Here is a 23,755-nt window from a genome sequence, read left to right as displayed (position 1 = left end):
CATATTACTTATTTCTACGAGCGAAAGATTATCTCCTTTAGTGATTTAATCAAAATAAATAAAAATACATATATGATAAGAGAGAGAGAGAAAGAAGGGCAATAATTAGAGAGGAGAGAATTGAATTATATAATTGGAAAAGGACACCAAAGCACTAATTGATATGATTTACAAGATGTACATAAAATTGCAGCAAGAAATAGAAATGATTTTAGAATTGGAAAATTGGGTTTAGGATAATAAAAATTTGTTATTAAATTTATGTAACCTGGAATAATTTAAAATTTTGATTGGCTGCAACAGGAATCAGAATTAAATAATTATTTATTTTAGGAGACAAATGTATCCTTCTAGAAGCACACTCCTTATAGTGTTAGCTGTAAAATGGAATTTAGTAACCAAGCTCCTTCATTTTATTATTATTATTATTTTTTACTTTTCCCAAAAAATAAAAAGGAATCACGTTTCATGTAATTAAATCTAATTTACCCACCCATTAATTAATTAGAAAAAAGTGATTCTTTTCTCTTTCCCGTATTCTAAAATATTTTATTTATTTGTTTTTGAAATAAAAATAAAATAAATTAAAAATGATTTGCTTGGTTCACATCATGTATGTATCTCACAATTTCCACACTCCACTTATAAATCCAAACCTCTGTTTCATCATCCATTACCAATCCAAAATCACCGCCCTCTCTCTCTCTCTCTCTCTCTCTTTCTCTAAAGATGCCATTTTTGAACTTTCCACCATCCTCTGTCTTTCTGCTTTTCACTCTCTCCTTCTTCCACTTCTTCGCTGTGGGTCTCTTCTCCAACGTCGACTACGATATTCTGATTCGTGTCAAGAACACCCATCTCGACGATCCCGATGGAGCTTTGAAGGATTGGGTTCCCAACCAAGCTCACACCCCCTGTTCTTGGACAGGCATCACCTGCGATTCCACTAACTTTTCTGTTCTTGCCATTAATTTGACCACTTCCAACATCGCCGGCGGATTTCCATACGATTTCTGCCGGATTCCCACCCTTCAAAACCTTTCTATCACAGTCACCAACATCAATGGAACTTTACTCTCCCCTTCCTTCTCTCTCTGTTCTCACCTCCAACTCCTCAATCTTTCCTCTAATCTACTTGTCGGTAGGCTGCCCGAGTTTTCCCCTCTTTTCACACAGCTTCAAATTCTCGATCTCTCCTCCAATAATTTCACCGGCGATGTTCCTCTCAGTTTCGGCCAGTTGCCGGCGCTCAGAGTGCTTCGTTTGACGATGAATTTGCTTGACGGCCCTGTCCCCTCTGTTCTGGGAAATCTCAGTCAGCTAACCGAAATGGCCATCGCTTATAATCCCTTCAAACCGAGTCCCTTACCGTCCGAATACGGAAACCTGTCAAAACTCGAAAATATGTTTATAACCACAGCAAATCTCATCGGACCCATTCCTGGTTCCATCGGAAAACTTGCTATGCTTACCAATCTTGATTTAACTTTCAATTCGATATCTGGCCCGCTCCCGGATTCAATCGGCGGACTCAGGAGCATAAAGAGTATCCAACTCTACAATAACCGAATCTCCGGTGAATTGCCAGACAGCATCGGTAATTGGACTTCTCTGTCACGTCTCGACCTCTCGCAGAATAGTCTCACCGGAAAGTTACCGGATAAATTTGCTGCGATCCCTCTACAAATTCTGCATCTCAATGACAATTTCCTGGAAGGGGAGTTTCCGGAGAGTTTAGCTTCGAGCCCACATCTTACAGATTTGAAACTGTTCAACAATAGCTTTTCTGGGACACTTCCCCAAAATTTGGGTCTCAACTCTCCCTTTACTGAGATTGATTTCTCTTCCAACCATTTCGAAGGTAATATTCCGAAATTTCTCTGCCAACAAAACCGCCTTCAGAAATTTATTTTATTCAGCAACAGCTTCTCTGGGAATTTCCCAGAATCGTACGGCGCTTGTGATTCTCTTGTATATGCCAGAATCGAGGACAATCAACTTTCCGGCGAGGTACCGGACTCGTTCTGGAAACTCCCTAAGCTTAATAGCATACAGATGTCGGATAATCAATTTCAGGGCTCCATTCCGCCGGCGATAAGTCTCGCTCGCGATCTCCAAGTGTTGTTGATTTCCGGTAACAACTTCTCCGGCCAGTTGCCAGAGGAGATTTGCAAATTGAAAGAGCTAGTTCGGTTTGACATCAGCAGGAACAAATTCTCCGGTGGAGTTCCTTCTTGTATAACAGAGTTGCAGAAACTTCAAAAGCTCGACATGCAAGAAAACCAGTTCGCCGGCGAAATTCCCAAGTTGGTTCAGTTCTGGAAAGAACTAACCGAGCTAAATCTGTCCCATAATCAATTTACCGGCAAGATTCCGCCTCAGCTTGGCGATTTACCGGTCCTAACGTACTTGGATCTCTCTTCAAATTTACTCTCCGGCGAAATCCCCGAGGAATTGACAAAGCTGAAACCGGACCAATTCAATTTATCGAACAACAAATTGACCGGAAAAGTTCCATCCGGCCTCGACAACGAACAGTTCGTCGGTAGTTTACTGGGTAATCCGGGTCTCTGTAGCTCGGATTTGAAGCCACTGAGGCGGTGCTCGAAATCCAAACCCTCAAGCTTCTATGTTGTGGTGATTCTCTCAGTTCTAGCTTTCGTTCTCATCGGGTCTCTCATTTGGGTAATCAAATTCAAGATGAATCTGTTGGGCAAATCCAAATCTCCATGGACGGCGACCAAGTTCCAAAGGGTCGGGTTCGACGAAGAAGATGTAATTCCTCATCTAACCAAAGGGAATATAATCGGGTCGGGCGGTTCGGGTACAGTATTCAAAGTGAATCTGAAAACAGGTCAGACCGTAGCCGCCAAAAGTCTGTGGAGAGGCCACAACCAATCGGATATTGAATCGGTTTTCCAATCGGAAGTTGAGACGTTGGGTCGGATCCGGCATGCCAATATTGTGAAGTTGATATTCAGTTGCAGCAATGGCGAAGGAAGTAGAATCCTTGTGTACGAGTACATGGAGAATGGAAGCTTAGGAGATGTTCTACACGAGAACAAATCCGAAGCTTTATCAGATTGGTCGAAAAGATTGAACATCGCCATGGGAGCGGCTCAGGGATTAGCTTATCTGCACCATGACTGCGTCCCTCCAATAATCCATCGCGACGTGAAGAGCAACAACATTCTGTTGGACGCTGAATTTTGCCCTCGAGTGGCTGATTTTGGTCTGGCAAAGACGCTGGAACGCCAGACAGAGGGCAACGATGCTGGTGTCATGTCTCGCATCGCTGGCTCCTACGGCTATATTGCTCCCGGTATGCAACATCTAAAAGCTAAAGCCTTTTAAGTTTTTAATCATACTACAACTCATATTAATCTTAATATTTTGAATTGCATTGCAGAATATGGATATACTATGAAGGTAACGGAGAAGAGTGACGTGTATAGCTTTGGAGTAGTTTTGATGGAGTTAGTGACGGGGAAGCGACCAAACGACCCGAGTTTTGGGGAGAACAGAGATATCGTGAAATGGGTAACGGAGGCTGCTTTAGCAGAGGTTGAGGAGAAAGGGTTGAGCTTGGATGAGATAATTGATGAAAAGTTGGATCCAAGAACATGTGAAGTAGAGGAGATAGCGAAGATTTTGGATGTGGCTGTGCTTTGTACCTCTGCTTTGCCCATTGACAGACCTTCCATGAGAAAAGTAGTTGAGATGATAAGAGACACCAAACTCCCTCCTTCTAAGTCATGAACCTTTAGTTTTTTCTTACTTAGTCTTAATATATAGTAGCATTTACTTGAATGAGATGAACTAATCTAAAGCCGTAGGTTTTTTTCTTTTATCTTCAATGAATTTAATCTCATTAGTTATAATTTCTAATGTCACGAACACATTAGAAATTATAACAAATGAGAAATATAAACGTTTGTCATTTTTAATTATAGTGAGAATTAACTTTGTTTTATTGTTATCTTTGGTTGAGATGGAGAGTATTGCATGTGGTCCATTACCCGTGGCCACCTAAAGACGTATGGGATGTAACTTGTGAGAATCTTGAGCAATGCTCTTGATACTCGTTGAGTTGACTCGAATTAAATAGCGTACAAGCAAAAACCACTAATTTGACAAAATGGGATTTTTTGTGTGTGTTTGTGAGGCTATAACATGATTGTGAGACATCTCTCTTCGACCACAAATAAGGTCTTATTGTAGTTTCAACGTTTGTAATTACGTATATTTAATATCTAGAAATTATGAATCCTAATTTAGTGTTTGTCAAGAGTATGATATAAGTTAATGTTGAACTAAAATATGGAGAAGAATATATAATTTCATGAAAAGTATTACATTCTTGGAATGACTGAAATGAGTGAGTTTGACTTCCGTTCAATTTTGATATATCTTATTAGCGGCGTACATTCAAAAGATTTTCTACAAAGAATTCATCATGATTGAACGTGGATTCTTTAAAAACTTATGAACGTTCAAAAAAAAATTATTAATTCCTATTTTATATTACTGGTAATTTTTTCTTGACAGGGTTGGATCATTGTCGGTTACAAAGATTTTGTTGTCTCGAAACCTACAAAATTTTGTCACTTCTCTTCTTTGGTAGTTTAACTGTTGTAATCTCTACTTCCATGTCATACTAAAATGCGCTCCCTACTTTTATTGCGACTGTTTTAATTTAAACCACTTGCTAAATTTTGTAACTGTTATTCAACTATGGCTGCAAGTCAATAGAGTTTATGGCTACAAGAAATGCTGATAGGTAGGAACCATGTGTCGGGAATTGTGATAGAATCCGCTTCTCATTTATTAATAAAACAATTTATATAAGGACGTCCATTTTTTTCACACACTTATAAACAATATTTTATTCTCTTTCTCAACCGATGTGAGATTAATCAATCACCCTTTGGGGCCTAGCGTCTTTGCTGGAACACATCTTCCCGTGAGAGATTTCCACCCACACACTAATGCTTCTTTGTTGGAATGAGAGATTTCCACACACTAATGCTTCATTCTCTTTTCGAACCGAGATCTCCCAATAAGATTATATAAGACTAAACTACAAAATTTTCAATTTCTCTTTATAACTCTATTAATTGAAAATATAATATTTTATAAAGTGATCATATGTGACTCAATCTTCAATGAGATGTAAACTACTGCTTGTCAATGTTTGTCCTCGATTGGAAACGTAATCTTATGAGATGGAATTTGTTTATTGCATACAAGAAAATAGATAAGTAGTTCCTAAGTGTTGATTTGAGTAGAGTATTGAGATCATACCCTCTCACTACTCAAGAAAGACTTAGTTTATAATTCGACCATAAATAACATGTTTGTTCATAGACACAATTTATTCTATATTGCATTAAAAGTCATAAAAGTTCAACGCCCTTGTTAAAAATAAATTTAGTTGAAAGAATTTGAAAGGTTTAAATTAATATTTAATATATTTAATATCACATATAAATGAGAAATATATTTGATTTGGAGTTAAATACACGTTAAGATATTTTATTTAAATATGATTTAAATAAAAATATATTTTTAATTATTAAATATTAAAATATTATTTAAATAAAAATGTATCGTTAATATTTATAAATCGAAGTTCCTATTCCAACTTTGTTGATAAACCAAACAACTGCTTCAGTTTACCAAGTAAACATCACCACCTCAAATACTATTATTACTTACAAACTCACATTTCAATCCAAACACAGCATACTGCAAACTGAGCCTTAGAATGGTGGAAAGTTTGGCTTATTAATCAGGAAGGATAGTCTTGACAACACAAGAAATTAAACCATGATTCATTCACATAGGACCCTGCTAGCATTTAACAAATGCAAAATGGCCCACGCATCATTAAAAAGAAAAATCCAACCAAACGGGTCAACGAGTCTTTCTGATATGAACCAAATGAGAAGTAGAATTACCATGCTCGATGTCCCCTTGAACCAAAATAGTCCTCAGTGATGTTTCACCTCAAAGAGACCATCGGGACCTGATGCAAAAGGGATTGAAAATAAAACAATATTATTTTCACAATAAATAATAAACAGAAAAGGAGCAAATGAGCAACGAGCAGAGAGCAAAGATGAACGAATATAAGATCATCGATCAAATTCAACCAGTTCTGAAAAATGCCGTGGTACATCATCTCCAGCTCTTTTTCCTACGATGATGCTATGACTTTTTCGTTTGTTTAACATTTCAACTGCAGTTCTTCTAAAATATACTGAGAGAAGCAACTGTCGAAAACAGTTACAAAAACATATAACTTTTATTCTAAAATGTTTACTTCTTGGAAACAGCTTACAAACACTTTTATCCCAGAAGTATCCATAGACCCTTGAGATGATCGACCAACAGAAAGAGGAAGCTGTTGAACTACCATTAGAAATTTGACCATGGAGCATTTAAAAGTAGTGAGAGTTGGGTTAATGAAAGGACAAGGTTATATAATAGGACTAAAAACTGTTAGCAAGCTGAACGAGGTATTTATGAGCATATTAGTTGCTAGCTGCCAAGTTAGCAGTAAATATATTAGTTACAAGATATCTGTAAGTTTGCTTGGCATCCAGTAAATATATACTATATGACATCACTGCAGCATCCAGTTCTAGTTACCTCATCAAAACCCAAATTGCGACTGCCAAGAGATATAAAAGATGTCATAGAACTTGTAATGCAATGGAAACTTACCCCATGGGAACTCTTTATTGCGTATGTGCAAATATGGGTATGCCTGCATACAATAAAAACCCAAACAAAAATGAATTGGCCACACATGAGAGTACAATGAATAATGCAACTAGGATATTGAGAAGTGGTAGGAAAATTATAAATTGACTAAAGTTGTAGCTCACAGGGGGCTCTTCATGGTGGGGGTGGCCCTTTGATAGATTATAGAATGCTAAAGTGGTGCAGGCTGCAATGCCTGCATAAGTAATCTTCTCCCATTTTGCCGTTTCAACTGAAGTAAAGAAAGAAAATTTGTATGAGAGATAAAGCATAGGCAGTACAAGCATCATTGCGCTCCTGCATAAAATTTTTCTCTCCCACTTGCTTGTACACTATAAGTCTGAAATAGTATTTAAAAATAACAATACATAATTTGTACCCAACTAAGTAAAGGCCACCATCAAGTATATGTTATGGTGGATCAATATAAAATAAATTCACAGATTACTGAAATCACCTCAAAACACAGAATAATGTTCGTCCCCTTACTCGCAACCCAGAATTGTGTGGGGAAAAGAAAGAAAGAAAAAATGGGGGAAATAAAGAAATAAGAGGCAGGCGTAGGATTAGAGGTGTATAAACTTCCCAGAGGAGAATTTTTTTTAACTAAAGCCCTAAACCGTCTAATAAACTTACTGCATATTCCCTTTCCTTCATGTCGTATTTATGTGAAATCAAAAGGAAACTGAACCTACCACAAGCCACATCTAAGACTTTAGAAAGCATTTTTATGTAATTACAGAAATCAAGAATGATATTGTTGCCACTCAGTAATGGAACAGGAAGCTTTTGCCCCTCTTGTCTTTTTCCTTACCTCGAACTTCAAATCAAAACTACTCCTTCAGCGACTGGAAACCCTATCTACAGTTAATTGTCAAATATGTCATGTATATACTCCCATCCCATACTATGATTTAACAAAACTATCGAATAATAACATTTAAATCTGAATTTAAAATTTAAGGAAAAAAAACCTCCCGTTGCAAGACTTGCAATCTAAAAGGACAAAGAGCGCCCGACCAAATTATCTTGGTCCAAATTTCTGAACACGATTCAATAATTAAAAATAGGCCAGGAAAATGAATGGGCTAAACGAAGTTGCCAAAAGTAACAAGAAAAATTCCGTCAATAAAGAGAAAAAAACATATCCAGAAATACCGAGAGAGAGACTTACGAGCATCGTCGTGAGCAGAGGACGAAAAGCCGCGTTTAGGCTGAGCGGAGTTCCGAGAGGCACCGCGGAAGGCAGCGCGAAGAAGATTGGATCGGATCGTCGCCATTGACATTCTCTTTTGACTCTCTCTTTCTCTAACAAATCGCCAATGCCCGAGTTATAATTGAAATGACCATACCCTTGCAATTTCGATCGAGAGCCCTTTCACCAAAACTTCCCCAAACGTGTGATCTCGGCACGTGCGAGAGAGAGGAGGTCTATAAAGGAATTTCCCACAAATTGCAAAAAAAAAAAAAAATTAAATTTAGAGAAATAGTATATGTCAATTACTAGATTAAATATGTTGAGTTGATAGTTTCTTCTTTATCCTTACACTTTACATTTGTTTCAAAATTATAATTTTATCAACTATTATGATAAATTAATAAAAATATTTTTAAATCTTTTTAATGTTAAAAACGTTTATTGATAGAGTATAATAATGTTAAGAATTTTTTAAATTTTTTTTAAAAGTCGAAGGATATTAATTTCCGAAATTAGCCCTCAACTTCCTAAAGAGAGAAAAGTCTATGGTAGCTTTATTAGGATCAAATGCAATGAGAACTTACCAATAGACTATTTACTGAATATTGTTATACTAACATCATTCTACCTTTTTTTGTTCACGTATTGATAACTGCCAATCGAGGTGGAGAGCCTTAGAAAGTTATATAGTAATAGAGAAGGTTATCTCGGAGTGTCGGCCCGTTTGTGTATTAAGGGTCTTATTGTTTGTTTAAATTTTGTATCTTTGTTAATAAAATTGAATAAACATGTCACCAAATCTCTTCTATTTTAATTAAAAATATATATTTTAATCCATTAAAATTAAGGTAAGCTCAAATTGACATACTAAATACTTATTCTGAAAGTACATAAATTAACTGGTTTGTTATTATTGAAAGCATATCATAAACAATATTTATTGGTGACAAGGATAATTAAAGTTGTGACAATGACAAATTATACATATGGGTTTCCTATGACAATTTCCGTTCAATAATAATTACTTTCTCTAGGTATCTCCTATGGACCATCTCTGCATTTTTTAAACATTTCATATTCCAGCAATGCACTCTGGCGGGGTGATGGGGTAGCGAGATTTGTCGGTGCAATAGTCATAAATCATATGGTTCATACGAACCCATCTGTAATTTCTAGCTTGCGTGGGCGTGAGTGATCGATATGCTGGGCCTTCCCACCAATTGTTGGGGTTCGAAGGGCAGTTTGCAGGGCCTGGGACAGGGCACCCCTCGATGTCAAAGTCTTTGTAATAAGCATAGAATGGAGCTTTCTTCCAATCAATCTTCTCCAAACCACCTCTTGTCGCCCAGTCATCGGCTTCCCACAGCGTCGAATACACTCCCATTGGCTGTTGCTTTGGGTATGGAATTCCTCTGGCTTCGTTGTTCTTGTACACTCTTATGGGGATCTCATCCACAGCAAATCTGCATACAATGTAAATAAGTATTATATGCAATACGTACTATATTTATCATCAAAATATTTTATCACAACTTACATGATTCGCGTATGAGACCACGAGATTGAATAAGTATGGAAATCAGCGGAAGGGTCGAACCAAAGGTTCACTCTTTGCTCTCTATCGCCTTTCCCATGAGCGTAGATATTTGTTTGAACTGTGTATGGCTGCCCGGTTCTATTTCCCAAGAACTCAAAGTCTAATTCATCACGTATTGTGTCTGTGTCTGAGTTCATCTACAATGAAACATTGTGATTAAATTTAATTTAAAATTATTTTACACTAAAATTAAGTTAGCTTATGTTTAATTGTAACTTACATAAAAGGCAGTCACTGTTCCTGCAGAGTCGCCAGGGACGAGTTTGATCTTCATACTCACTTTTCCGAACAAGTATTGACGTTTGGAAGCAAACCCACATCCTAAATCATAAATTTTTAGAGTTGAGGCTTCTTATTCATGTAAAAAATTTAAATTGCATTAAAATTAACTTAATGTCCTTAAAATGTGTGCTTTCCATAAACAAATTAAGTGGGTAAATATATAAATACGAGCATTTCACCTGAATTTTGGTCTAGAACGAGTTGAATTCCCCGCCCACCATCGAGTTGCCTGATATGGTTATCCGCCCAGGTGACTCTAAAATCCTCAAGAAAAGTGGCCGGCCGACATGAAACAACGATGAAAAATGCAACAAAACACACGCAAACAAAAGCAATGGCATTGAAACTTCTGAAAGCCATGGGTATGAGTTTGAATGTGATATTTCATAGAACAAAGGAGAGGCTTTATAGAGGGGTAATAAAAGAAAGTGGGTCACAGAGATTAATAAAAAATTGAAATGGGAAATCTCTACCTTCACAACTTAGCTTTCCATACAGCTAATCACAACCCGTAACGAGGCCCTACCTTCACCAACTCAACTTTTTTTTTTTTTTTTTTTTTTTGTTTAATTTTATTTCTCTTCGTGCATTCTTTGGCCTTATCTTGAACATGGGGTTCTATTTCTTTTTCTCTTCAAGAATAATAATTCTTCACAAAAGACAACCAAAAAGCTTACAATTGCGATGCGTGGAATGTTTATTAATACTGCTGCCCCAACTAAAATTAGTTATTGGAATAGTAATTAAAAGGTGATGAATACTTGAGTAAATATAATTCAGAATTGAGAGGTTGGGTGTCACGGTCATGCTTGTCCAAGACAGCCATGGGCGACATGTCTTGGACAAGTATGACCATGACACTGGACATTGGTCAATTGGTAGTCGAAAGAAAGTGAATGTGTATCATCCAAACGTTTCTTCGGTTTCAATCCATCGGCTTTTCTGTTGTGTAAACCTTCTACATGGGTTAACATAAATGACTCATTCATTGTTGGAGGTAGTTGTTAATTCTCTATAGCCCCATTAGAATAGCATCCTAATATAGGAGGGCGATACAATACTTGTCAACTAAGATACATATGTGAGTTAGCCATAAATGACTCTCAGTTACTATTAGAGATATAGTTGACAATTATTTAGAGTCCCAATATAGTGCACTAATGTATTTTGACACACAATTTTTAACATGAGGGAGTGACCTCGTCCCATAATCATAATTAAGCATAATCATGTATAGATCTTACATAGACTATGTAAAGTCCATGTCAAAAATATAAACAAACCATGTTCATCCCTCTCCATTATGTTCTTTTAGAACATGCATTGCATTTCAGATGAAAGAAATAAATTCAATATTCTATTCATGAAGGTGTTTGATATATATATTTTTTTTCAATACAAATATAAAATATACTAAAAAATTGAGCAAAATTTTAGTTAATTATTTTGAACTATATTCTAGTCAAGTCAATTCATTTAGAGGTTATCATGTCACTTTCCACAATAATGGAATTGCACAATTTATTAATTTTAAAATTATAATTTATTGGATGAGCTAATGTAATAAATATAGATTTTATTTTTTGTCATATGATTGAATGGTAGTAGAAATTATTTAAGATATAAAACTTTAAGAGGAGAAAAAGGCAAGAGAGGAGATTTTATTTTCTAAAAAAAATTGTAGTTCTTGATTTATAATTTTCTATAAATTAATTTTTTAAAAAACTAATAAATATTTATAATATTAAGCAGAAACCAAAATTTTGAAGAAAGAAGACATCTAATTATCATATAATTGTTCCATATTATTTGTTATATTTTTTAAATCATGCAGAACTAAGAAAAACACCTTTTTTATTGTTCACTTTTTGGGTGAGCTGTCTTTCTTAATATTTAAATTTATTTAAGAAATGAAAAGTACTTATTTGGAATGATCTTATATTGTTAAAAAAGTATACAATCATATCAATTTCAATTATTAGTCTTGCAATTTTCTTTTTGGAAAATAATGTCAGATGCAAAATTATTTCTCTGATTTTGTAGATAAATTTAAGTTGTATGTTGATATAACTCGATAACTCAATCAATTTAACTATTCAACTATAAGATTGATTTTTTTCTTTTTTTGTTTTGAATGATAGGTAATTAGATCGGTGGCTAGCACTTTTACGAAAGAACATAAAATGGGTAGAGAAAGTGAAAAGCTGGTACGGAGTCAACATCAGCCAGGTTCCGCCGCGACCAGCTGGTGGATTTGGCTTAAACCAATAAACAAATCCAGAGAATGCTGCACCATTTCATAAATACATCATTCATGCAAACTTTGGTGGAAATGCATGAACCAACCTGCAATTTGCAATAAGCCCTACAAATAATTCATTTCGTTCTCTTAATAAACCCCACCCAATATCACCCGAGGTTTAGTTTAATACGTAGAGAACGAACTCTTATTTTTTATGATATTGATATCTTATTTATTAAGCTATATCGAAATTAGTTTAAAAGGATGGGTGTTTGAATCTAAGAGGAGAGGATGAGAGGTGGTTGTGTTTGGTTTTAATGGGGAGAGTTATAGGGGTGGGGAACCCACGTGGGATTGTTGTATGGATGTGAAAGGCAAGGAAGAGAAGATGATATGTAGGGCTATGGGTTTGGATCCCTTTAAATTATTTGGGGTGTTATCAGTGAATGGAAAAGAAAGCTTATCTATCAGCCATGCTATTTCTGAAACACAACTACACATTCCTCCAATTCTACGTTCCTTTTCTCTCCCTATTTTTCCATTTAATTCGGTTGTTTACACATCTCCATTTGTCTCCCTCTTTCGTAGAACAGTTAATGAAGTTACATAAATGAAAAGAAACCACATCTTAACCAGAGCAATCTTAATGATATAATGACTAAAAAAGATTTAACAGAATTGAAAATCACTATCTATATCAATAAGATGCATCTTTTTTTTCAATGACTCAATCACAAGAACTCTATGGTTAATCATGTTTTGCTTGGAGCAATTCTATGTTGGGTGACAAATTATACTAAAAGAAAATGTGTTGGTTTGTGAGGATAATCTTCGCTCTTATAAGGATAATTTTTTTTTTTTTTTTTTTTTGGGATGTTAATGAATGAAGGTATTAAAGTTGGAAGAAGGGAAAGCAATTTGAAGGAGTAAGAAGTACATTCTATTCTACCCACAAAAACTAAAAATAGAAGATTTAAGATATTCCTTGGACACTTATTTTAAGATAAAATTTTGGTGAATAGACAAAGTGTTCCAGGGAAGAAAAATTCCTTAGATAGATTACCTTTGTGGGTAGGCAACACAATTTGAGCAACTCTTGACGGCCAGGACTTGCATTCAAACCCTTACATTCATTGACTATTCCTATAAGTGGATTGAGTAAACATGGATACTGTATCCAAACCCAAACGAAAGATGAAGCACCCAACAACGTCACTTCAAACAGTACAGCTTCTGAAGTAGGCCCTAAATTATTAGCTGTATCCAAAGCTGTGGGCTGCAATGCGATGCCCATTTTCCATTTCATTTCCTCATTAATCTCACTCACCTATTCATATCCCTTTTCGTATCTATAAAAACCCTCTCATTTCTTCTTTCCCATATCACATTCAAATCTTCCCTCTTTTATTACTATATCCTTACCCATGGCTTTGAGAAGAAGCTTCAATGCCCTTGGTGTTGTTTGCCTCTGTGTTGTTGCATTGTCCATCGCTGTTTCAGGTCGCCCCGCCACTTTTCTTGAGGATTTTAGGGTGACCTGGGCGGATAACCATGTCAGGCAACTCGATGGTGGGCGGGGAATTCAACTTGTTCTCGACCAAAATTCAGGTGAAATGCTTATTTTTCAATCAATATATGTGGGATACATGTCCCTTTACCATGATGCCAAATCTCAATTTTTGTTTCAATCAAAATCTCACCTGAATGTGGCTGGATTTTTAGGATGTGGGTTTGCTTCCAAACGTCAATACTTGTTCGGAAAAGTTAGCATGAAGATTAAACTCGTCCCAGGTGACTCTGCTGGAACAGTGACTGCCTTTTATGTAAGTTACAATCAAACCTCACTTGGCTTAATTTTAGTATAACATAACTTGAAATCAAATCCAATTATAATGTTTTATTGCAGATGAACTCAGACACAGATACAATACGTGACGAATTAGACTTTGAGTTCTTGGGAAATAGGACTGGACAGCCATACACCGTTCAAACAAACATCTATGCTCATGGAAAGGGTGATAGAGAGCAAAGAGTGAATCTTTGGTTCGACCCTTCAGCTGATTTCCATACTTATTCAATCTCGTGGTCTCATTCGCTAATCATGTAAGTTAGGATAATGTATGGATGAAATGGATCTTGTGCGGATAATGCATGTAATACCCATTTACACTGTATGCAGATTTGCTGTGGATGACATCCCCATTAGGGTATACAAGAACAACGAAGCCAAAGGAATTCCATACCCAAAGCAACAGCCAATGGGAGTGTATTCGACGCTATGGGAAGCCGATGACTGGGCGACAAGGGGTGGTTTGGAGAAGATTGATTGGAAGAAAGCCCCATTCTATGCTTATTACAAAGACTTTGACATCGAGGGATGCCCTGTCCCAGGCCCTGCAAACTGCCCTTCGAACCCCAACAATTGGTGGGAAGGCCCAGCCTACAGGACACTAAACCCTGCTCAAGCCAAGAGTTACCAATGGGTCCGAGCCAACCATATGATCTATGACTATTGCACCGACAAGTCTCGTTACCCTCAAACCCCCAAGGAGTGCACTGCGGACAATCTCTAAACTGCGGTGGAATCAATAATTTATATATATATATATCTATATAATTACATATGTATTTACTGCATTTCATATACGTTTAAAACTTTGGTGTGCTGCATATGAGGATGTGAAGCTGGCCATGCAAAACCAAAAAGGCGAATTAATGTGATTACATTTTGTCGTTGTTTGGATGAAGCCTGATGTAGGGCTGCTCCAACAAAATATATACTATTCTCTATGTATGTATTTCATTTCCTCAAGTTAAATCATTTGATTTCGATTCCGAAATTGGGGTTCTTAGTTTCTTATTCGATTTAATATGTCATTTTAGTAATATAATCCATGTTCATACTTTTTACACACGATAAAGAATGTACTTACTTACTTTTCAACATATAAGTTGATCTATATGTAAAATATTATAATATTCGATCCAAGAAAGATTACATCTCCGGCTACACGGAATAAAAGAAGGTATATAAATGAATTAAGACCACGCGACCATAAGCCACGTAGATGATAAAATAAAATGGCTAAAAAAGAATTATAAAATGACTAAAATACCCCTCTAATCTTTTCACATTTCAGCGAACATCCGGCACGCCAAGCAGTGCACCTTTGGCGACGTTTATTCAGCGACTGGGCGACATACACCTCCGACCCGAGGCAGCTCACCGGCTTCGGAGACTTGGACCTCTCTGAAAGCCGACTTCAGGAGATTGAGGCCTTTGATGTACACAATCCCTTGACTCCTGAAATGCCCGAGTCTTTCACTTCGCAGTTAAGGTGAAGTAGAAACCTCTTTAACTTCGAATTACCCAGCTTGTCTTATCGCTTAGTTTTTAGATCGCTGGAAATTAGCCTCTAAAAGCAAAAATATGTTTCATCTGAGTTGCTTTTGCTCCACATTCAAGTTGTTCACTGCCATAGCTTTTCGATAATAGTGTGCTATACTTCCTTATCGGTGTTGTTGGTGGAAATCTATGTGTCTGATGGAAGTCCAGTAGCTCAAATTGAAGTTTTTCCTGAAATTAACGATGCAAGAAACTGTTCGAATGTTAGGTATTTTGACTCTCTATATACATTTAGATCTATGGTTCGTGTATTTGCATTGGTAGGAATGCGGATGGAAGTTTACTCTGTTCTTAGAGATATTTTTTGCTACACTAGGGAGGCTGGGCAAGATTTATTTGCATTGTTCCCATTTCTTATTGACTCAAATGATGATGTGGAGAAGTCAAGGATTGTGTTTGACATGTTTATAAGGGTGTTCTTTGGCAATTTAATGCTTGAGAATGCTGTGTCTGTGTTTATTCAAGCCAAGAAAATGGGTATTAAGCCAATTTTTTGTTCAAGTGCTTGGCGGAAGCAAACAGATTTTGTAAGAAGTTTGTTTGAGGATTTGAAGATTTCTGGCCCAAATCGTAATGTGTATTCCTACACAATTATGATGAACTTCGTTTGCTAAGGACTAAGTAGGCATGATGTCAGCATTGAACAATCACTCTTGTTCTTAAAGGAATTAATGAGCAGCGGTGAGAGACCCACTGTTGTAACATACAACATTTACACCTGCGAACTTTGTAAAGTTGGTTCTGTTGAGTCTGCTTTAGACTTCATTCAAATGCTGAGACACAAAAGCCAACCTCTTAATACTTATAGTTACAATCCAATTCTTTATGAATTTTGTCTAGAGAGTAAGATAGAGGAGGTTTTGATTGAAGGTTTTGCAGGACATGAGGGGCTATTGAATACTACCAGATGCATATAGTTATCCTATTTTATCCTATTTTGGTTGATGGGTTCTGCAAGAGAGGGGAAATTGAGAAAGTCCCAACCTGTGATACTATGGATACTATGGAGAGGGGAATGAAGTATTCCTTATAAGGGTGTGAAAATTTCTCCCCAGTAGACGCATTTTAAAAAATTCGAGGGAAGTCCGGAAGAGAAAGTCCACAGAGGACAATATCTACTAGCGGTGGACTTGTGCTGTTATACAACCTGATCGAGGAAATGGAACGTTGTCAATTAAGACCATCTCCTCTGATTTATGGTCTTTGTAAGAGTGCATTGATGGATGACTCCCTAAATGTTTTTTGTAAACTTAAGAAACTTGGTTACAAATCTGACTTGATTGTTTATGACATCTAGACCAGAGGATTTTGTTCCGTTGGTAATATGGATAATGCTAGGATGAAATGGTAGACAATCATTTATGTCCTGATACAATGACTTGCACTTATATTGTTGATCAGTACGGCAGGAAGGGAACTTGGAGGAGGCCCTGAAATTTATGATTTATATAAAAGATCACAGTATTATGCCTAACTCATACACGTACAATATAATCATGAAGATAGATAAAACTCTTCAGTTTCTTCTTTTACCAACTTTCTACTGCTTGGACACCGTCTTTGACAGATTCCTTTGGTACACCTGCAGGGTATTACAAATTGAAACCAATCCCAATCACTCTTTGCCACAGAGACGAACTTAAAAGAGATCGATTACAAACGTATTGACGACATGCATCACCTGGTGCAAGGATATGAATATGATTATGCAAACCCAAATCCAAGAAAAAGGTCAACCAAATCCTTGTTCTATCATTCTTGAAGCAATATTTTCTCACTTGCTGTATGATTATAATGTTTTATGCTGTGGAATGAATGCCTATTTATTGCCATTGTTCTACAATGCCTTAAGCTCACTTTGTAGGCTAGACACCGTTTTTGTCAGGTTGCACGAATTTTTCTGTGGGCATTTAGATTGAGCTTTGCATTTGGAATGGAAAGCCCAAGTAGTATAGAAGGATTCGATCCCACTGCAACTTTGGGCTCGAGATGCCGAATGAGATTGACTCTTGAAATTTTAGTTAGAGCTTCATAATTTAACAAAAATTTATAAACCTTTTGAGTTGACAAATCTAGAAAAACTTGAAGGCAACCATAATCTATAATCTTTAGTTCTTATAGAGGTATTGTGTGATATCTACATTGGTTGGGGAGGAGAACGAAACATCTTTTATAAGGGTGTGGAAACCTTTCCCTAGCATACGCGTTCCAAAGCCTTGAGGAGAAGCCCAAAAATAACAATATCTGCTAGCGGATGGCTTGAGCCGGTACATATTGCTAGTTAGATTAGTTAGGCTTTTACATATTGCTAGTTAGATTAGTTAGACTTTTACATATTGCTAGTTAGATTAGTTAGACTTTTCCTGTGATTCATTATAATAATGGTTGGAAATTGCTGATAGAATCTTATATCAACTAAACAAGTGAAATGTGCCTCTACGTTAGGTTAGTTGAGCATGATGACCCTCCGTTCATAACACCAACACAACTGCACGAACACGTTTTTAGCATTATAGAGCTTTATAGCACATTTTGTCTTTAGTCCGCTCAAAATTTCCTTTTTGTAATCCAAGTTACCAAAATAGTTGGAGAATCTGTGCACTGATGTAAAAAAGTTATTATCCATTTCACTTCCTTAGCAAGTAGGTGAGTCACGTTCCATTGGGAGAGAAGATGTAATGAAAACTTTACACATTTAAAATTATTGAAATCTTTTGCTTTTGGTTGCAAAACTTTATGGTAGTTTGATGAAAGTCACTGGCATATGGTCTTTTCCAAAAGTTATTCAGCCAATAACATTATCCAGTCGCCGACTAGATTAAAAGCAACTCATATTTAAATTTACTCCTAAAATTTAGCACTAAAGTGGAGGAGTAATAATGAGAGGATAAGCAAAAGAAAGACAAAAAAGAAAGATTAGTTGCAGATGTAATGCCGACATTAAACAAAGGGTGTGATGAGGTTGTGTTGTTATAATTAAGGCTGCAATGGAAGTTGTGTTTTGGTGTCCGAGTCAGGGCTTTGGTTTTTATATTTTGAAGTGTCAAGTTGGTAACTTTCCGAGCTGGAATTGAGTGCAATTGTTACGTCTTTCCATTTCCAAACAATTTGTGAACCCAAAAGCAAACTCAGTGCCCTTTATTTATTTATTTGTTTTGTGCTTATACCAAAAGCAACTGCACATCAGTGGGTTCTATCAATGAATGCCATTTCCATCGCATTTCTCCACCATTTTCACTTTTCTTTTTGGTTTCTTTTTTTGATTTGCTTGTGAATTTTATGATCAATTGGGGACGTTATTAGTGCTTTGCCAAAAGAATATGTTTCTTTTTGTTTCTTTTAATATCAAAGGGATTGTTATGTGTTCTATCTTTAGAAAACAATTAGAAGATACTCAGAATTTTAGTGAAGCAATAATTGATGGAAGAAAGAAAGGTTATATTTTTATATCCACCAATCCTATGAATTATACATGTGTGATTGAATTATACATGTGTTTGAATTCTAAGTCTTACTTTTTTTTTTAAGCCTCTCAAAATCCATGAGAAAATATTATTGTCGTGAGTTTTATGATTTCAAGATGCGTCTGTTAGAGAAAGGTTCCCACATCCTTATAAGGAAGGTTTTGTTTCCCTCTCCAACCAATGTGGTACACCGCCTGTGTCTAGCTCTGACACCATTTCAATTGGAGAGGTGAATGAACTATCCCTTATAATAATGTGTAAACTTTTTCCTAACAGATACGTTTTAAAAATCGTGAGACTGACGGCGATACATAACGAAACCTAGTCATTTGTTGAAAGTTTACAAAAATTGAACCACTGAAAGGTTGAAGACATAAGAAGTTGATACAAAACCTAAAAGGAAAGAAAGATAAAGCTAATAAAGTTAGGGAAGGGTATGTAATGAGGTTGGTCCATAGAAAAATATAAAGGGAACAGAAAAGTGAGGCAAAGTTTTGAGTTTGTTAAAATGAGATGAGAGGATGATGTGCAAATGAGATAATATATCCTTATCCTTAGATTTGGTGGTGGGAATTAAGGATATTAGATAACAACAATAATAATAATAATAGGGGTAAAAAGGTAGGGTGGGTGTGGGCTTGCAATCCATTTAAGGACCTGGAGAATGAGACAGTGTCCTATTCCAAAAGGGCACATGCCCTACGCTTTCCCCATTTTTGTACCAACATTAGATTTTTAAAAAACTACGTCTTTATCCTCTCTTCTTCTTCCTCTTCTTCTGCTTCTGCTTCTTCTCCTGCTTCCTCTTCTTCTTCTTCATCATCATCTTCATGGCCCCATAGAATCAAATGCCCATCAAGCCAAATCATTGGTAGGCCCCCTTCTCTCTCTTTCTCTTTCACACACCTTCTTCCTCCCTCTTTCCAGTTTTTCAATTACTCCATATTCTTTATATATTTTTATTCAATTTATAAGTTTTTAAAATTAAAATTCCTTTTGGGGAATGTTGAAAAATCAAATCAATTTTCTTTTCTTCTTCTAATTTCTCTTTTCAATCAGCAATCATAATTTAGCGGTGTAAAGTGATGGCTTTCATTATTATTATTATCACCTTAATAACAATAATTATTGTAATTATTGCTTTTGTCCACAAATGTTGGCACCTGTATACTTGCTTTTTGTCATTCTCATTGCCAAAAAAAAAAATTGTGTGTTGTTATATAATCAGCCTAGTTCTATTCCTTTTGCTCTGTTCCTTTTTATATAATTAATTGTGACAAGTGTACAATGGATGAGTACGTGTGTATTATGACATCTGACTTACTCTAAAATAATCCTAATGGCATCGGATTACTTTTTAATTATAAAAACCTAACAAAAAAAAAAAAAAAAAAAAACATACTCAAGTGCGTATGATTAAATCATTTTTAATCCCACTTAGAGTAACAATACTTTAGGTTAAATTTGGATAGAGTAACACACTTGACCTTCACGTGACAACAACAATAAAATTTATTTGAAGAAGAACAAAATCTACGAGACAAGAGAAATTCGCATATTAAGCTCTAGTGCTTGAGTTACTTACAAGGAATTTGGATTTGGATGATAGAATTAGCTATCATCTTTATCTTCTTCCCTTGGAAGAAGAGTGTTTATATATCTTTTTAAGGTTAGGATAAAATGAGGACCAAATTTGAGCTGGACTAGGATAATACGGACCGAGGGATGTTAAGTGTCAGCCTCATATGAGGTCAACCAGAGAACTTGAGCATTCTACTCAAGTTTATCTTTCTTTTAGTTGCTGGTCTAACTTCTTTCATAAATTTTTTCCTAAATGTCAAACAAATGCTCCGAGATGATCACCTCTATGACCACGTGGCTCCTAAACAACGAGAGGTATTTTGGAAACTTTTGAGACTTTAGGGATACCATCAAAACAAAACTTTAACATCTCTATCCAAACGTTTTTTAAAAGAACAAGTAAAGGGTAATGTTAAAACAAAACACATAATTTAGAAGTGTTCTGTATAATTTGTTGTTGAATGTGTTTTATGGGCGTCATGTTTTTATGGGCGACCTAAGTTTCTGATAAGTCATATCATCATCATTATTGGTAGCCGACAAAGCATTGCTGAAAGTTGTCTATTCTTCATGCATTATAAACACTAATACTCCCCAATGGGATGGCCCCCCCAACCCAAAATTTCTGTCGAAGCAAACTTCCACATTCTTTCATCAATTATTCATCTTTTGAATCAAAGCTCTGATGTGCTTCGTGTCATAATCTCATCTCTCTGTCTCTACTTTTCTTTCTTTTCTCTCCTTTTCTTTTTCATTTTCCCATCAAAATCAAACATCAAACGAAGCAACACATAAGAAAATAGGTGCAACAGTGTTTTGATTTGGGCATCAAAGCAAAGGGGAATGGTTTGCACGACCATATGGGATTGGAAGAGTATGGAGTGGGAGACAATTCATGTGGTCATTTATCGTTGGGGGAGGAGGGAAGAGAGTTTAATTAAATCAATGCTTGAATGATTGATAAAAGTAATAATTAAAGTAGAAGGTGAATTATAAATGAAAATAATAATGAAGGAATGAATGAAGGGATGCTAATATTGGGGCATAAGTGAAAGAAGAGGAAAAGTTGTGGCAAATAATTGAACCTATTTTAAAGAGAAAGTGAATAAGAAGACGAGGAAACATTTATGAAGCAACACTCAAAAGTGGTAGCAATTGTTAAATATAATGTGTAGCACAAACAATAAAAGAAATAAAGAAAGAAAGAAAGAAAGAAAGAATGATCCTTTCTTGATGTGTTCCCCACTGCCATGTGAACTCAGTGATTCTAGCAGGAAAGGGAAAGTTGTGGGGATTTTCTTTTCTTTGCTTTTCTTTTCTTTTCTTTTTCTTTGCTTTTCTTTTCTTTTCTTTTCTTTGCCTCAATAATGTGAAGATAATAACTAAGTGGGGCTTCCAAAGGTCAACCTATGTATAGAGATAGAACGGACTTTTAATTTCATAACTCTTTTTCTTTTTTTTTTTTTCTTTTACTTTGAGATTCTTTTGTCTTCTGAGTTCTTTAATTTCTTCTGGATTAATAATCATTCCCACCCACCCACACAAACACAAACACAAGCACAAACACAAACACACCCATCTCTCTCCTTTTTCCTCTTCTTAAACCCTTCATTTTGGTTTGTTGTTCTTCACAACTTCCATCTTTTTCCACACAAATCCTTTAACTCAACTCAACTCCAGATGGGTTTGGATGATGTTTCTCAAACAAGCTTGGTTTTGGGGTTGGGGATCTCAGAAGCTGCTTCTCCAATTCTTAACAACTTCAAGAACAACAAGAAGAAGAAGAACAACAAAGAGAATCCTACTTCACTTGAGTTTGAGCCTTGTGCTTTGACTTTGGGATTTTCGGGCGATGTTGATCCTCCTCATCATCATCATCCTCATCATCATCATCATTTGTATCGCCAAGCTTCCCCTCATAGCAGCGCTGTTTGTTCTTCCTTCTCCGGGGGCGGTGGCGGTGGGATTAAAAGGGAGAGAGACCTCAGCAGTGAAGAAGTTGAATTGGAGAGGGTTTGTTGTAGAGTTAGTGATGAAGATGAAGATGGTTGTAATACTAGGAAGAAGCTTAGGCTTTCTAAACAACAATCCGCGCTATTGGAAGAGAGTTTCAAACAAAATAGCACTCTCAACCCCGTAAGTTTCTCTATATACATACCACTACTAAATCAATTATATAAATCTTCTATTCATATTCTCTCATTCTTTTCATCAGAAACAAAAGCAAACCTTAGCCAGACACCTAAACCTACGCCCAAGACAAGTGGAAGTATGGTTTCAAAATAGGAGAGCTCGGTGAGTGAGTTCATCCCAATTTCTTCTAGTACTTCTCTACATCATCCATTACATCTCTCAACCTTTCTTTCTTTCTTTCTTTCTTTCTTCTGTTTTTTCAGAACAAAAATGAAACAAACAGAAGTAGACTGTGAGTTCTTGAAGAAATGTTGCGAGACGTTGACAAACGAAAATAGAAGACTACAGAAGGAGCTTCAAGAATTGAAGGCACTAAAGCTCGCACACCCGCTGTACATGCACATGCCAGCAGCAACGTTAACCATGTGCCCATCCTGCGAAAGGGTGGGTGGCGTTGGCGTTGGCGTTGGCGTTGGCGATGGCGCTTCCAAACCCAAATTTTCAATGGCTCCAAAGCCCCACTTTTACAACCCCTTCTCCAATCCTTCAGCCGCATGTTAGAAAATTAATGTACACCATTTACAAGCTACACAAAATAACACTATACTCATATATTTTTCTCCTTCTTCTTCTTCAAAACGCCATGGCTAGCTTAGAAATTGGAGAAATTTAGTGTAACTATTAGCTACCCTTGTACAAGCTTACCCTACCCTTAAAGATCAAATTATCATCAGTTGTAAAGATTTTAAACTCTATCTAGAAATTAATCAAGGATTGGTGGGTATATAATGTAATTTTTTTTAATCGATTTTTAGAATGATAATTGATGTCTTATTTACTGAATTATGTATGATCGACCGACCCTCCGACCGACGATCCAATGACGCAAGATGGATGGTGTGTTGGATTGGGAAAAATTATTGGGTGGTGTTGGTGTAAGGGGCTATCTATCTATCTCATTGGCTGCCTACGTGTTACGCAAGGGATGACACTGATATGACTTTTGCTATTTTATTAGTGCGTTTTGGCTTCATTGGTCAATATGATACAATGATAATAATATTACATTTCTTTTTTCTTTTTT

At 36.2% G+C, this 23,755-nt stretch overlaps 5 protein-coding genes and 1 long non-coding RNA gene across 6 annotated transcripts; 4 read left to right on the top strand and 2 right to left on the bottom strand.

Moving 5' to 3' along the window:
• The first annotated feature begins 675 nt into the window (after nt 1-675).
• On the top strand, nt 676-3,979 carry HSL2 (HAESA-like 2). The gene is made up of 2 exons (XM_023689636.2): nt 676-3,322; nt 3,410-3,979. Exons 1-2 carry the CDS (start codon nt 730-732, stop codon nt 3,757-3,759), a joined length of 2,943 nt encoding a protein of 980 aa, XP_023545404.2. The 5' UTR covers nt 676-729; the 3' UTR covers nt 3,760-3,979.
• A 1,777-nt stretch (nt 3,980-5,756) lies between these two features.
• LOC111804877 (cytochrome c oxidase subunit 6a, mitochondrial) lies at nt 5,757-8,129 on the bottom strand. Its single transcript, XM_023689688.2, has 4 exons — nt 7,943-8,129; nt 6,894-7,000; nt 6,730-6,772; nt 5,757-6,028 (listed from the first exon to the last, which is right to left on the bottom strand). The coding sequence occupies exons 1-4, from the start codon at nt 8,052-8,054 to the stop codon at nt 5,994-5,996; spliced, it is 297 nt and encodes a 98-aa protein (XP_023545456.1). The 5' UTR covers nt 8,055-8,129; the 3' UTR covers nt 5,757-5,993.
• A 759-nt stretch (nt 8,130-8,888) lies between these two features.
• LOC111804859 (putative xyloglucan endotransglucosylase/hydrolase protein 7) lies at nt 8,889-10,232 on the bottom strand. The gene is made up of 4 exons (XM_023689665.2): nt 10,025-10,232; nt 9,784-9,884; nt 9,504-9,700; nt 8,889-9,429 (listed from the first exon to the last, which is right to left on the bottom strand). Exons 1-4 carry the CDS (start codon nt 10,203-10,205, stop codon nt 9,039-9,041), a joined length of 870 nt encoding a protein of 289 aa, XP_023545433.2. The 5' UTR covers nt 10,206-10,232; the 3' UTR covers nt 8,889-9,038.
• A 3,225-nt stretch (nt 10,233-13,457) lies between these two features.
• On the top strand, nt 13,458-14,927 carry LOC111791190 (putative xyloglucan endotransglucosylase/hydrolase protein 6). The gene is made up of 4 exons (XM_023672442.2): nt 13,458-13,695; nt 13,810-13,910; nt 13,994-14,190; nt 14,267-14,927. The coding sequence occupies exons 1-4, from the start codon at nt 13,512-13,514 to the stop codon at nt 14,658-14,660; spliced, it is 876 nt and encodes a 291-aa protein (XP_023528210.2). The 5' UTR covers nt 13,458-13,511; the 3' UTR covers nt 14,661-14,927.
• Nucleotides 14,928-15,208: 281 nt separating this feature from the next.
• Nucleotides 15,209-17,517, top strand: LOC147793783 (uncharacterized). The gene is made up of 2 exons (XR_015420522.1): nt 15,209-15,425; nt 17,082-17,517. It is a non-coding gene; the product is annotated as an uncharacterized LOC147793783 (long non-coding RNA).
• A 4,398-nt stretch (nt 17,518-21,915) lies between these two features.
• LOC111805958 (homeobox-leucine zipper protein HAT22) lies at nt 21,916-23,514 on the top strand. Its single transcript, XM_023691271.2, has 3 exons — nt 21,916-22,674; nt 22,754-22,833; nt 22,935-23,514. Exons 1-3 carry the CDS (start codon nt 22,219-22,221, stop codon nt 23,230-23,232), a joined length of 834 nt encoding a protein of 277 aa, XP_023547039.2. The 5' UTR covers nt 21,916-22,218; the 3' UTR covers nt 23,233-23,514.
• The last annotated feature ends 241 nt before the right edge of the window (nt 23,515-23,755 follow it).

The sequence above is a fragment of the Cucurbita pepo genome, chromosome 1, assembly GCF_057944985.1.
Source record: "Cucurbita pepo subsp. pepo isolate OVF chromosome 1, ASM5794498v1, whole genome shotgun sequence".
In the NCBI taxonomy this organism is placed as follows: Eukaryota; Viridiplantae; Streptophyta; class Magnoliopsida; order Cucurbitales; family Cucurbitaceae; genus Cucurbita; species Cucurbita pepo.
Note: the sequence above shows the minus strand (reverse complement) of the source record. Positions and strands in the feature narration are given on the sequence as shown.

Coding starts and splice junctions, on each gene's coding strand:
- LOC111805958 (XM_023691271.2), top strand. CDS start 22,219: ATGGGTTTGGATGATGTTTCTCAAACAAGCTTGGTTTTGGGGTTGGGG. Junction 22,675..22,753: donor AAAATAGCACTCTCAACCCC/GTAAGTTTCTCT, acceptor TCTTTTCATCAG/AAACAAAAGCAAACCTTAGC. Junction 22,834..22,934: donor TTTCAAAATAGGAGAGCTCG/GTGAGTGAGTTC, acceptor CTGTTTTTTCAG/AACAAAAATGAAACAAACAG.
- LOC111791190 (XM_023672442.2), top strand. CDS start 13,512: ATGGCTTTGAGAAGAAGCTTCAATGCCCTTGGTGTTGTTTGCCTCTGT. Junction 13,696..13,809: donor TGTTCTCGACCAAAATTCAG/GTGAAATGCTTA, acceptor CTGGATTTTTAG/GATGTGGGTTTGCTTCCAAA. Junction 14,191..14,266: donor TGGTCTCATTCGCTAATCAT/GTAAGTTAGGAT, acceptor CACTGTATGCAG/ATTTGCTGTGGATGACATCC.
- LOC111804859 (XM_023689665.2), bottom strand. CDS start 10,205: ATGGCTTTCAGAAGTTTCAATGCCATTGCTTTTGTTTGCGTGTGTTTT. Junction 9,885..10,024: donor CGTTCTAGACCAAAATTCAG/GTGAAATGCTCG, acceptor TTTATGATTTAG/GATGTGGGTTTGCTTCCAAA. Junction 9,430..9,503: donor TGGTCTCATACGCGAATCAT/GTAAGTTGTGAT, acceptor CATTGTATGCAG/ATTTGCTGTGGATGAGATCC.
- HSL2 (XM_023689636.2), top strand. CDS start 730: ATGCCATTTTTGAACTTTCCACCATCCTCTGTCTTTCTGCTTTTCACT. Junction 3,323..3,409: donor CTACGGCTATATTGCTCCCG/GTATGCAACATC, acceptor ATTGCATTGCAG/AATATGGATATACTATGAAG.
- LOC111804877 (XM_023689688.2), bottom strand. CDS start 8,054: ATGTCAATGGCGACGATCCGATCCAATCTTCTTCGCGCTGCCTTCCGC. Junction 7,001..7,942: donor CTCTGCTCACGACGATGCTC/GTAAGTCTCTCT, acceptor TCTTTACTTCAG/TTGAAACGGCAAAATGGGAG. Junction 6,029..6,729: donor CAATAAAGAGTTCCCATGGG/GTAAGTTTCCAT, acceptor CTTTTGCATCAG/GTCCCGATGGTCTCTTTGAG.